Raw genomic sequence first — 14,522 nt, 5'->3', positions numbered from 1 at the left:
CAAACACCCATGCAGTTAATTAATATGAAATGAAAACATGAAATGCTACAATGAATAAAATAAAAATGTGTTAGGATATATTTTAAGCATGCAAAGTATAAAAAAATGCAAGTTAAATCCGTACAAAATGAGGGGAAATGGGAGTGGGAACACTGATTCATGTGTGTTTTAGTCAATACTCGAACTGGGTTGTCGACGAACACAATCATAAGAAGCTGAGTGTTGGTGTGTGTGGATAAATTGCCGAACATCAATTATTACCTCGCCGGTGGCGAAGGATTTGATTTTGCTGCTCCATGCGGGTTTGAGGGTTGGTGCAGGCGAGGAGCTCCCCTCTCTCATAGTTTCCAAACTTTTCGGCAAAATATCGTACTCAAAAGCACTCGTCACTTCGCCAAAACGTACTCTTCTCTCAGACTGCGCACTCTTAGGTCGATTACCCACAAGCGGACCAGGTTGTGTAAGATTAGCGTTTATGTCCTTGCTTACTGAAGTTACTAATGATGGTGATAAAGATTTTTGGGTTGAATATGTAGGTTTATGAGTGTTTTCAGGAACTAGACACGTATAAGGATTGTATGTTCCCGCTACAGTAGTTAATGAAGGATACGGATTATAGGGCGGATACGTCGTCGAATGTACCATAGTAGGTGATAAATTTTTAACTCTTAAATCTTTCAATGACTGACTCTCATTTGACTTCGACATATCATCGAAATAATTTCTGTCTGGATGTAAATAGCAGGGAGAATTAGGCACGTGTGAGACTGTAGGAAGCGTTTTATATTGAGCATGGAGTAACGCAGGCGGTTCCGGTGCCGTACCTGGACTGACTGATAGCTCATTATAATATATGTCATCACTTTCTAATGAAGGAGGTTCGCTACGGAAGACTTGTGGTGAAGGCACATCAGAATATATAATAGACCGTGATGATTCATCACTACGTTTATTTGTAGGTTCAAAAGCCGGGAAAGCTTCATAATTTATGGGGGGTGGAAATTCAGTTTCTGGGGAATTCGTGGAGTTAGAAGACTGCACGGTCGTCTCTGCCACGGACGGCTCGGGAAGAACGATACGTTCAGGGACAACAGCGATTAGCGGAACGTCTACGCCTTTTACCATGTCGTGAACTAACTGACTTTCACTTACTTTAGTGGCGAATAATGGCGGAGGAGGAATAATAAAATCTTCCGGCCGAACGACGGGCGTTAACTTTTTCGGTTCATGTGTCTCGACTGTAGTTTGGTGGCGGATTAGTAATGGCCTACTGTCGGAGCATGCATCGTTAGTATTCGAGCGGTCACTCGGGTCGCGGTCATGCAACTCATGCGATTCGGATAGCGAGGTCGGTCGTTCTTTCGTGGGCGATATTATTTCATGTACGTCGTCGGAATCCGGGGTGAAACTAACTCGCTTGATTTGCGGTTTGCGGGGAACTTGAGGTTTCTGTTTGGCGGGTGGGTTGGGCGGGTGGTGCGTGTGCGGGGCCGGGGCCGGGCTCGCGTCGCCGGGCGCGGGGGACGGCGTCTTCACTTTCTGTTCCGTGAACACCGCCAGCGGCGATAGCGGCGCCGCTTGACAACTAGACGACTAACCGGAACCAACACAATATACACTTTACTCAAATTGTTACTTAGCAATTGTAGACCGAAAGCTGAGAGTGCGAGAACTGAATAGATAATAGATATAAGTATTCCATAGATTGTTGGCTGTTGCGAAGCGACTTGCACGAAAACGCGTAATGTAAATAATTCGAAGAAAATAAACAGAATTTAGCGAATAACAAAAAATCTTCCAAAATAAATGATTTAAAGGCGCTAACTTAAATTAACAATTGTAAAGAGAGTAAGAGAAAAACACTATTTTCTGAAACATTATGTATTTAAGATCAACACTAAAATATAATTCCCATTTTCAATAATTTTGTATACAAATTGAAACATAAATTTTTAGTCTAATAATAAAGTCACTTCAATCAACACAATTGAAATAATTGGCAGTCAATATTTTGGCAATACAATTTATGGAATTTTAACGAATAACATCAACAATTTTCTGAAGGCCAAAATTTAAGCTTGATATGTTAAACTTTTATTCGTGTTCAATATCCATATGGGAGCACACACTTTATCGAAACAACATAATACACTATAAACGACTGCAAATAACATGAAATATACTATTACTGAATAATTCAACAACTACGCTTATATAAAATTTAATTTTGGGAACACGTCATAAATCTAAAAAGAACAAATATAGGTTGCTATGTGTTTTAATAAGATATAAAAGCTATTGTAAAACCATGGAACTGTTTATACTAGTATAATATGGATAAGGCTGCAAGTGATCGAGACGATCAGCTAATCTATTTGTCAATAGTGTTGGAGAATATTGGAAATTTATGTTTTTCTTGCGAGTTATGGACATTAAACGTCTTTCCCTTTTATTTTACGTGTAGTTTTTACTCGTCCAACACAAAGTTTATACTGCATAACATCCAAGATCCTCAAACACTACTTTTTTTAAACGTTTTTTTGGAACATTATCGAGAGTATTATCAAGTGTAATTACAAAATCGTATCCAAAATCGCTGCAGAGAAACTACACCAAGCTACCGAGAATATTGAGGTATATTTAAACTACTTTATTGGTCTTTTGGTTATTGTTCAATACCGTATATTTTGTTTTAAAATGCAGTCACGCCCATCACTATTGGTGTTATACAGTAAAAGCTAACAATACATGTAAAAATATATGGTATTAATCGAATACGGTATAAATGTTCACAAAAAGCGGTTACACTTCAGAAAATTTGAATACATCACCAAAATATATGTTATAGAAAGTATATTTGGAAGAATGTTTATTGTAAATTCCTCAAAGACGCTCTTATCAAATATATTAACACTGAAACATCATATCCACCACATTAACCGTTCAATATTTGTACGGAATATTGAAAACACATACACACTTTTTCACCACAGTATACAATAAGTATTACAATATGTAAACAATATTCGAGAGACAAATGCATTTATAGCAAACATTAAAAATATTCTCACAAAAATATTATCTATTTTATCATGAGACACAATTGCGAATAACAATACTTTGCAAGACAATTTATAAGGAAGCAATACGAATAGACGAAATATAAATAAATATTAATTCACAGTTACATTTTGTAAGCAGGCCTTTTCAGCTGAATGAACGAACCATATTGTATAAATTTGATTTAAATACACAACCGCATCCGTTCATAATAACCTTAACAAGACAAGACGGTCGGACTACTTAAGTTACTTAAAACACTATCAAGTTGGAACTATTGCGAGCGCAAAATAAATAACACACATTGACAATGTTTGCTATTTAATATGAAATCGGAATATAGTTACATACGGGTCAGTGCGCGAATAAGATTATAGTGTACAATAATGATGCCTAACCTACAAGTACAAAACTCGCAATTCGACGGACTATCTATATTTACATCGTGTTGGACTGCACATATTATAGATATTATTGCTTACTAATTGTCTCTCTCCTGTCCTTGAGGGTATGCATTCTGCAACGGACGTAAGTAATCGTCAGTAAGCTGAACATCAATGATTCTAACACGATACAACATCTATAGAGTCGGGTACAAGACATTGATAAGTGTTTTCTTTGAATTATATCCTTTCCCGGAAATTTTATACACATGCAATAACACATATCAACCAATTCCAACTAAATTACAAAAACTATAAAAGAGAACAAACGGACAGTGATACTATAAAAGAATATAACCGATTCCCTCCTCACATTAATAGCTACGGATTAACATAGACTGTAACATTTATTTTGGAAGATAAATAATTGAAAGAGCACGTAATACAAGGATATTATTTTCATGCAAGCCATAAACTACAAGGTGCATGCCATCTTTTGGAAATCCACCGTGCAAATATTATACTGGATATTTTAATTGAAGATATTTATATAAAATATAATACAAAACTACATAAATCAACTCCATGCTATACATAATATTAGGAACATAATAATCATATAAAGGAGAATTTTCATAATAGCTTCTCTAGTATATTTATCAGTATAATAATAAATAAGTAGAGCGATTATAATATTATTTGACTACATTGAATTTAAATTACATAAATTTCAATTAGTAAATAATTATATTCATGTGTATAAATACTTTTGTAATTACAGATTTATTGGATACTACATTTATTATATTTTATTACTAACTAAATATGTACTATGATTTAATTAACTACTTAAATAAGCTTCTAATTTTTTATAACAATTGTCTATTTTAAATATAAAACGTCCATTCAAAGTATGGTAAAAATCGGTTTCAAAATTAATGCTATATTGAATATTTATTACAAAAAGAAGATTCCTATTTGAATTTCTTTTATTATCAACTATAGATTATATTTTTTATCATTTATAGTTGTAGTACAATATTTTATATCTGCCATATTTGTATGGCAAATCCAAATCATGTAAGTCTAATAAAACACATTTATAAAATTTTAAAACATGTTCACATTAAATATCTAACCTTCAAAACCAAAATCAAATTCTTAAAACTTTTAAATAAAATCCACTTTTTTTCTTAAAGATTTTCACGCATACTTCGAACGTCCTCCTACCCCTACCCCTACCACTAGCAGTAGTACGTACACGTCACACTACGTAGCGTCGCGCGTGTGTGCGCGTGTCACTGACCTGAGGCTGTAGTGTGTGTTTGGACATCACCACTGTGGTCGTCTTGTGTTGCGGCTCTGGGGACGGTGGACCGGGCTCTAGGGCGATGCTTTCCACTGCATGCACTATGTCCATCACCTGGAATTTAGTGGAGTTAGGTTAGGTGTTTGTCACTACATAGTATAAAACAAAGTCGCTTTCTCTGTCCCTATGTCGCTTTGTATGCTTAAATCTTTGAAACTACGAAACGGATTTGGATGCGGGTTTTTTTTAATAGATGGAGTGATTCAAGAGGAAGGTTTTAGTATATAATTTATTGGGTTTTAGACAAAGCGGGCGGTAAGCTAGTTATAAATATTTTGAATAGTATTAAATAACCCTATTAACTTTATCTACAGTTAAATGAAAATATTTAACTGTATCTCCGAGCGATTGCAACCGTATCGCAGATACATAGAGAAAATACTAAGATACGTACAAAAAGATAACAAGAGCAAATCTAACTTTTAATTATGTTTTACGTCGTTAATGTATATTAAATTATACATAAAATGTTGCTAGAAAATACAATATTTTAAGTACCTTTTCGGGTGTCGATTTTTCCCTCATTTCAGCAACTTGCCTATCGTGTTCGAATTCAACTATATCTTGCTGCGGGCTGTGATCCTAAAAGGAAAAAGAATAATATTGATTATAAATTCAATAGTATGATAAATAGTCAAACTTCCTTAATGTTTTAACACTATTATAATTGATAGAAATATATCACTATTACAAAACGTGTGTGCTTTATAATATAGCAAAACAACAAAGTCGTAAAAATAATTGTGTAACTAAAACACTAACTTTAGCATAAACTTTCTATTAGCAATATAAAAACAAACCTGTTGTTGATGCAACGTTTCGTCTCTATCGAGACTGGAGGTGGAGTGAGACAGCGAACCTCCCGTCTCAGCCGTCCCGCTCTCACTACCCGTCTGTGGCAACATGCACTAATGTCACACACTACATACTACCTTTATATATCTATTTATTACTACCATTAATGAAGAATATTTTTCCTTATTAAATACAAATTGATTTGACAAAAAAATTAATTCTATTAGGAAGTAACGCGAAAAAGTAACTTAATAGTGCTTTGATATGGAATAAGTCTCATTTTGATATATAAAGGTACTGAATGTATTCTACAAAATTAAATTAAATTACGGCTTAAAATAATTATTTCGTTTATTACTGTGCAGAATAGCCAAGTGAATTCAATTATGCATTTTATTTCTAATTAATAGCTTTGTCGTACTGTATATAAAGTCTAGATCTCTAGAACGTGTCGTGTATGAAAATTAAAACTTTGTGTGAAATTTATGTGATAATATAGCTTACATAAGCATCTATTTTAATAATGCATCTAGAATTCTTTAATTTACAACTAGCAACAATCTGTGCAGATCTCGTAATGTTAATTCGCTGAAATAAAAGTTTACAACTATCTTTTGAAAGTTTATTAAAATCGGTGCACTAGTCTTAACTAGTGCACCGATTTTAAGCATCTTCATCAATAAAACAAATAAATTAAGTATAAACTTTTTAGCTTTACAATGGATACATATTCCTTATGACTTATACTAATTGTAGTGATACACAATTATTAACTAACCGTATACTTCTCGGGGCGCGAGTACCCGTGGCATACGACGAGGTGCAGCGGCGCGTGTGTGGCCGAGCGCAGCGCGTTCACCGCCTCGGTGTGCGTCGCGCCCAGCAGCGACACGCCGTTCACTTCCAGCAGACGCATGCCCACCTGTAACGCAAACATTCAATTATATATTTATCTAGTTGATTGCTTGTTCATATATGGTTATTATACACTTCCAACACAATATTTGATCTTCAAAAACGGCACACTAACGTTGTGTGCGACTAGACGTCAAAATAAGATGGCACGCTTCAACTATCATGAGCAAACAGAGACACTTGAAGTAGAATATTTAGACAGATTTTTAATTAGCAACATCTCAACTTGCAACTCCCAGAACAGTAATGACCTTGTTACTTATATTATAATATCATGGCTTCCAGTAACAAAGTTCTTACATTTATCAACTATTCGACACAACTTAGCTAGCTCTTTTCGCTTATTCTGCGGTAAATTAACTAGTAAATAATAATAAAAAATACGTACTTTAAGTCTCCCATCTCTTCTAGCCGCTCCTCCACTGTTAATTTTCGATATAAACACTCCTTCGTCGTTTGGATCATTCGGATTGCCGCGTTGACCGTTAAGTCCACCCTTAATATGCATACCGAGCTTCTCGCCCTCTTGCTTTATTATCGTTAACTCCTGCCAAACAAACCACTTTGTAAATATTTATTTTACTAGAGAATAACAATAATAGCTAGATCAAAATATATATCAATGCAATAAATATCAACTGAAAAGCAACGAATTCTTAATTTACGCAATTTCAACTACACAAGCAGCCACAATTTACATGCAAAGACGTTGCCATGCATTTAACATCGAGTATTGTAATAATTTATGGAACATATTGTCATAATGCACTCACAACGACTTTCTAAACATCTATTTAACTACGACAACATATAAGGACTTGATATTTGCTTAAAACTTTTAATTTATGGAATTGTGAATTTAAAATGTGAAAAAAGCGAGGTCACATAGAACCATTTAAATCGTGATAGCTGAGCACACCAATTTCATTTGGGAAAGGGGACATTTATCTGACATATCGGTAAAAAACACACAGATGTCTTTTCGGGTGAATAGTCACTTACAGTTACGTCAACAATCTCAACTTGAATGCGACCCTGAATTTGTGTCGCAACAGCCGTCGTACGCACGTGTGAAACAAAATGTTTTGTTTTTTTATATATACTTATTATTCTAAAGGCCTTCATATGTTTTTACATTCACTGCAAGTACGTAGAGTTCAGCACAGTCATAGCTTCAATCTATATACGGTTTATAAGCGTAATACATATTTGTCGTAACCGCCAATACTACGAAGCGTCAAATTCCTCTACTCAATTTCGTGTAGCATATTCGTTCATATAAATATTATATACTTGCAGTCATGCAGACATGGACCATTTTGCATATGTGTGGGTGTATCGATGTTATCAACATATTCACTTCTCATGTCATGTAAATTATACAGTGAAATGCATGTGTTAATCGACATAATTATTTCAAACAACATAAAGCTTATTATCACTCAATTTAAAATCTCAAACATACATAAACTTACTGCCATGACACAGGATCGCCAAGTCGAAAAATAAATGCGTTATTAGCTACTATTAATATAATGTTGTAAGTTTTTCTGGGATTATTAATATCATACGTCATGCTTGGTTTCGCTAGACTTAATATTTTGTTTACAAACCATTGTACATATATGGAATTATATCAGCATATTACAAACAATATAAGTATCTATGATATAGAATATGCATAAAAAATCTGACTAGAATTTAATATAACTTATCCGTCTTACTCGTATAATAATAATTACACGTGCAATATAAATACTATTATTTCATTATCCATACAAAAAAAGAACTGCGCAGTTTCATACAAAACTTCCATCCCAAACATTTTATATAAAAGTGCGCAATCCACATTGGCGCATCCTGTGTCACACGGGGGGCGTGTTCACACTGACCTGGAAGCCGAGCGGCAGCGGGTCGTGCCGCACGGTGAGTGTGAGCGTGGCGCCGGGCTGCAGCAGCAGCTGCACCGCGTCGCGGTGGCACGCGCCCGTCAGTTCCGTGCCGTTCACTCTGACGAGGCGGTCGCCCATGCGCAGCTTGCCGGACCGGGCCGCCACGCCGCCGGGAACGATCTGGGGAAAATACATTTTAGATTATAGATATTAAATTGAAAATATAAGTTAGTATGCTTGTGCATTGCTTTATTACTTGTATCTCTTAGATTTTGCTACGCTAATTTTAGTTTAGTTTTATACATTTACTAGCTTTCTACCTGCGTCTTCCCCCGCTTTGTATAAAACCTATACCTATACTAAAACCTTCCTCGAGAATCACTCAGTCTATTTAAAAAAAGGCATCAAAATCCGTTACGTAGTTTTATAGATTAGTGCAAAAGTGAAGTGTTTAAACAGAAACATTAGAACGAAAAAGTGTGGTTATTAAGTCAATAACAATAACATCATTTTCAAAAGTGACAGTTCAAAGTACCAACCTAACAAAAAGTATACCATAGACTATAGACATTGACAGTACCAACCTACATTTCTATCATAAACTTCAGTGTTGCCAACTACAATTCGGGGTTACCAAATTAAATTCAGTATTGCCATTCGATAAATATCTCCCCAAAATTATGGAAAAAGAAATGGAAAATTTCTGGGTAAAATTGAAGGAACAAATGGCGGCACAAACAAGAGAAATAACAGAAGCAGTCACTAAAAACGTTACAGAAAGCATAAATGAGAAACTAATTGCTCTTACGGAAGAAAATAAAAACCTAAAAACGGATGTTAAGAAACTACAAGATAAAATCAAAACTATGGAAGAAGATAGAAGACGAAACAACCTCATATTCTTTGGCGTAAAAGAAGAAAATCGTTATGAGTCCCAAATTGATCTGATTATAAACTTGCTTGATGAGAATATGAATATCCGTTTGAATCATCATGAAATTAACAATGCATACAGACTTGGAGAAAAGAACCATAAAAACATGCGCCCTATACTAGTAACTTTCACAACAAATTGGAGGAAAATGGAAATTCTCAAGAATAAAAAGAAATTAAACTCGGATATTTACATAAAAGAAGACTATAGTAAAGAAGTTCTAGAAAAGAGAAGAAAGCTTTTGCCCCAACTAAAAGAGGAACGAGCGAAAGGTAAAATCTGCTACCTCGTTAAAGATAAACTGATTACTAAGGAAAACAAAGAAGATCAGAAGGACAAAAGAAAACGAGATCGCAACGAATCTCCAAGTAAATCACCAAATCACGCAACCATGCCTGCTCCAAAGAAGGTTAACAAAACAAATATGTTGGATTATGTTGCTAGAGGAAGATCTTCGTCACTAACCATTCCAACAACGTCAAAAAACTGTTAAATGACATCGGCAACCGGAAACAAAAACAAATAAACGAAACTTCTTTTAATATCAAAAAAACCAATCAATACACCCCAAGACGGCTGGTCACCGCGGGGAAAAGCGACCACTACCCTCCAATCAATTCCACATCCGCGCCAATCGTTTCAGAAAGCGATAAACGAAATTCAAAACAAATTTTTCATATAGCAACATTTAACACGCTGTCATTAAGGTTAGATGAGAGTTTACAAGAACTAATTTTAGCCATCCAACATATTAAGTGGGACATAATAGGCCTTAGTGAAGTACGACGAATGGGTGAGGCTATTGAAGAACACAGCGAATTTCTTTTCTACTACAAAGGAGAAACACCCGGAAGACACGGAGTTGGTTTTTTAATAAAAAAAGAACTCAAAAGTTTTATCAAGGAATTTGTTGGCGTCTCAGAAAGAATTGCGATATTAAACATAAGACTTCCGCCAAAGAAAGAAAATTGGTCTATTATACAGATTTACTCCCCGACTGAGCAATCGTCTAATTCTGAAATTGACTCCTTCTACTTATCTCTAAACAATGCCATCAATGAATACACATACAAAAATTGCATAGTCATGGGAGACTTCAACGCTCAAGTTGGAGTTTCAAGAACAGGAGAAGACATCATCCTAGGTCCTCACAGCAAAGGTAAAAGATCGAGAAACGGGCAAAAATTATTGGAGTTTGCTTTTGAAAATAACTTGAAAATACTGAATAGTCTATACAAGAAAAGAAAATCAAAGAGATGGACATGGGTATCACCGGATGGACGTTATAAGAACGAAATCGATTATATTCTCTCAAACAAAACGAAATCATTCGAAGACTGCAGTACTATCGCAAATCTAAATTTCAATAGCAACCACAGAATGATGCGGGCTCGTCTAAATACATCGTCAGGTACAGACAACAGTCGCCCTTTTAAAGTCAAAACTCGAACGCCAACTAACGCAACATCATCGGCTACGATTAGAGATAAATTAAATTCTTTGAAAGGAGCGCTTACTCAAGACCTAACTACTCAACAAAAATATGATATGCTCTATGAAATATTAATAACAAAATCTGGAAACAAAAAAACAATTAAAACGAAATCGACAATATCTGAAAAAACTAACGAACTTTTGGAAAAACGGTTAAATCTAATAAAAATACCTAATAAATCTAGAAGCATAAGAATGGAAATAGGTAAGTTAAGTAAAGAGATCAAAACACAAATGAAAAAAGATCGTAAGAGTTTTAGACTAAAAATCTTTGAGAAACATATTGCCAAGACAGGGGGAATTAAAAAAGCTGCTAAGTTTATAACAGATATAACAAACTGGATACCAAAGATGAAAGACCGAAAGGACACGACGAAGACCAAAAGATACGATATATTAAACATCGCCACCAAATTTTACGAAGACCTGTATTCCAAAAAAAATAAAACCGACGAAACTGACTTACAGAGCAACGAAACTGTTCCACCAATACTGAAAGAAGAAATAATCAAAGCTATAGAAACACAAAAAATTGACACAGCTCCCGGACCAGACTCTATCAGCAATGCACTATTAATGGAGTGTAAAAGCGTTCTTGCACCAATACTGCAATATATATTTAATGACATACTGGACACGGAAACCATACCAACCCAGTGGGCGAACTCATCAATAACCCTTCTCCACAAAAAGGGAGATAAGAGTGAAATCAACAACTATAGGCCCATTAGCCTGATGTCTAATATATATAAAGTATTCGCAAAGATCATCCTCCGTCGAATAACCAGGAATCTAGACGAGAATCAGCCTAGAGAACAGGCTGGTTTCAGGGCAGGATATTCGACGCTGGACCACATACACGCAGTGAGACAGATTTTTGAAAAGAATAAAGAATACAATATACCGTTCTACTGTTGTTTTATTGATTTCAACAAGGCATTTGATTCAATCGATCACGAATGCATCTGGCGAAGTTTAAAAAATCAAGGAGTTGAATTAAAATACATCAGAATTCTAAAAAATATTTACACAATTAGTACAGCGAAAATAAAATTAGAAAAACATGGAAAAGAAATAAAAATAAACAGAGGCGTACGACAGGGAGATCCTATTTCCCCTAAATTATTTACCGCGGTCTTAGAAGAGATCTTTCGAAAACTCGATTGGGATCAATATGGCTTAAATATACATGGACAACACCTAAACAACCTGCGCTTCGCCGATGATATTGTCATATTCGCGGCATCAAGTACTCATCTCCAAAGCATGCTAGAAGACCTAGAGAGGGAAAGTCGTAAAGTCGGCCTCACAATGAATATAACAAAAACTAAAATCATGACGAATGCTACGGAATCTCCTATTATATTAAACAGTAAACCCATTGAATATGTGAAAGAATACACTTATCTAGGCCAACAGATATCCATAAATAATGTTATGTCGAAAGAAATCGATACAAGAATTGGTCTTGCTTGGAAAAGTTATTGGAGACTGAAAGAAATAATGAAAAATGAGGAAACAAAGGTATACATTAAGAAGAAGCTTTTTAACACATGTGTATTACCAGTCTTAACTTATGGTTGCCAAACGTGGTCACTTACCAAAGCGCAAAACTCAAAAATAAGGACATGCCAGACGTCTATGGAAAGGAGCATGTTAAATATTAGGAAAAACGACAGAGTAAGGAATAAAACAATCAGAAAGCGTACGAAAGTAGAAGATGTGATATGTAAAACACGGAAGCTTAAATGGGAATGGACTGGCCATATATTAAGAGGATGTGAAAAATGGAATAGAACATTGATTTTCTGGTATCCCAAAAATGGAAAAAGGAAACGGGGGAGACAGATTAGAAGGTGGGAAGACGAAATCGTAGCAACAGCGGGAAAAACATGGACGAGAACAGCACTGAACAGAAAAGAGTGGAAGGGAATGGAGGAGGCCTTTGCCAAATTAGGGCAAACAGACCAATCTGCCGATGTCGACTCATCAGAGTCTTAATTAAGTTGTTATATGCACATATTGTTTACCATTGTTGTGTCTGATTAAGGCTAATAAATAAAATAAAATAAAATAAATAGTAGTAAGTAAAGTAGTATAGTAGAAAGTATAGTAGTATAAAACAAAGAAGAGAAAGCGACTTTATTTTATACTATAGAGTAATTTCAATACTATACCAATCGTCTAGGAGTAATAGAAAATATCAAATATTAATTTATAAACGAGGTACAAAAAGTAATTGTTCTATATTACTCACATGAGATATAAATATTCCAGGTTCTTTGGCTCCAAATGGCACACACGAATGATCCGTTCCACCGATTATACTGAATCCAAGAGAGCCACCTTCTTTAACTAATGTGACATCCTAGAACAATCGACAAAGCTGTGTTTAACTTCCATAAAAGCGTTTTACCTGCACTTAAGTCTACTCTTGTTTGCATTTGTGTATGAAATGTATGTAATATGATTACGTTATTAATATATGTGTACTTATACAAATAATGTTTCATCGAAATTTCGCGGAAAGAAGCTCAATTTCCACGAAGTTACGATTGGCATTTTATTTCTATAGTGTCTATTAATGAAAAGCTTAATTCTTAATGCAATATCATTGTACAATTAAGGAAATTCTGATTTTAAGACCTTCAGATGTAATAATTTACGTTTTCAGGGTTCGGAACCTCAAAAGGAAAAAAACGTAACTCTTATCGGATCATTTTGTTGTCCGTCTGTAGGTCTGTATCGCGAGACCAACTCGTGCTTGGCCAGTTTTTTTATCTGTCGTTTCTATGTCAGAAGTCGTTTTTAATCATTTTTAGGACGTTAAGAATTAAGATCCGTCCATATATCCATGATATGGGATACTTCTTTTGTGCGATATAATATGGACACTATTCAAAATTATTACTATAGTAGAGCCATTTTAATAGGCAACATTTGACAGTTCAACAAAATTCAACAACGTAACCTAGTAACGGCGACATAGAATAATATGTTATTTCGTTTTGTTTGAACTGCACATTTGCTTAACTTTTTTTCAATTACGATTACATATTTATGATAAGTAACTTTAAGATTTAATTTTACTAATAAACCATTCTAAACATAATAAACAATTTCTGATTTAAAGAACTGACGTCGCTACAATTTTGTGTCAATAAACCTTTTTTCTTTTTAAATACCAGAGACTTTACTCTAAAAATCGAAATCTGACATCTAGAATAGAATGCATTGATTACTTGTAAATAAAAATCATCATAAATTAATAAATGCGTTGTGTTTTTTTTAATTATGTAGATACTTATCTTATTTTGCTCCTTAAATTTACGAAAGAAAGTATATTACTGGGAGAAGGATTCGCCTGATAAATTTTTAAATTGACATGTGTTTCAAGTTCGATTGACAAATGTTTCAGGTCCGTATCGATTAATTTACTTTAATCGATGTTTTTAAGCAGGTTACCTCTCTTCGAAGATAACATTTGGTAGACGTCAAATGTTTCCTATTAAATTGGCTCGACTATAATTTTTTATTTCAATATCTAATATACATTAAAATTTTCAGAATACATAATGTATTTTAAATTAAAAAATTCAGGAGTTTGGGCATCTCAATCGTTTATAGAACTAAATCTGGCTTGTAAGTTTTCATGATACCATTTTCTATCGCAATACATA

General features: G+C 34.5%; 1 protein-coding gene and 1 long non-coding RNA gene across 12 annotated transcripts in view; one reads left to right on the top strand and one right to left on the bottom strand.

Moving 5' to 3' along the window:
- Nucleotides 1–14,522, top strand: part of LOC149488470 (uncharacterized) — a 129,270-nt gene that overhangs the window by 36,792 nt on the left and 77,956 nt on the right. The gene's annotated exons all lie outside the window — the stretch shown is intronic.
- scrib (scribble planar cell polarity protein) overlaps nucleotides 1–14,522 on the bottom strand; it is a 79,818-nt gene that overhangs the window by 4,676 nt on the left and 60,620 nt on the right. For 6 of the 11 annotated variants that reach the window (XM_089695634.1, XM_089695625.1, XM_089695628.1 and 3 more), the window contains 8 exons: nucleotides 13,100–13,210; nucleotides 8,415–8,594; nucleotides 6,911–7,069; nucleotides 6,386–6,529; nucleotides 5,613–5,705; nucleotides 5,311–5,394; nucleotides 4,750–4,866; nucleotides 262–1,593 (listed from right to left, as the gene is read on the bottom strand). In XM_089695634.1, the coding sequence (XP_089551760.1) occupies nucleotides 262–1,593; nucleotides 4,750–4,866; nucleotides 5,311–5,394; nucleotides 5,613–5,705; nucleotides 6,386–6,529; nucleotides 6,911–7,069; nucleotides 8,415–8,594; nucleotides 13,100–13,210 (2,220 nt within the window). Of the gene's footprint in view, nucleotides 1–249; nucleotides 1,594–4,749; nucleotides 4,867–5,310; nucleotides 5,395–5,612; nucleotides 5,706–6,385; nucleotides 6,530–6,910; nucleotides 7,070–8,414; nucleotides 8,595–13,099; nucleotides 13,211–14,522 lie in introns of all 11 variants that reach the window. The other 5 variants (XM_089695630.1, XM_089695632.1, XM_089695633.1 and 2 more) reach the window with 3 other exon arrangements.

Source organism: Colias philodice, chromosome 5 (genome assembly GCF_061535455.1).
Source record: "Colias philodice isolate Cphi_HAF_F1 chromosome 5, ilColPhil1 Martin Lab GWU primary, whole genome shotgun sequence".
Taxonomy (NCBI): Eukaryota; Metazoa; Arthropoda; class Insecta; order Lepidoptera; family Pieridae; genus Colias; species Colias philodice.
This window is presented reverse-complemented; position numbering and strand designations above follow the sequence as displayed.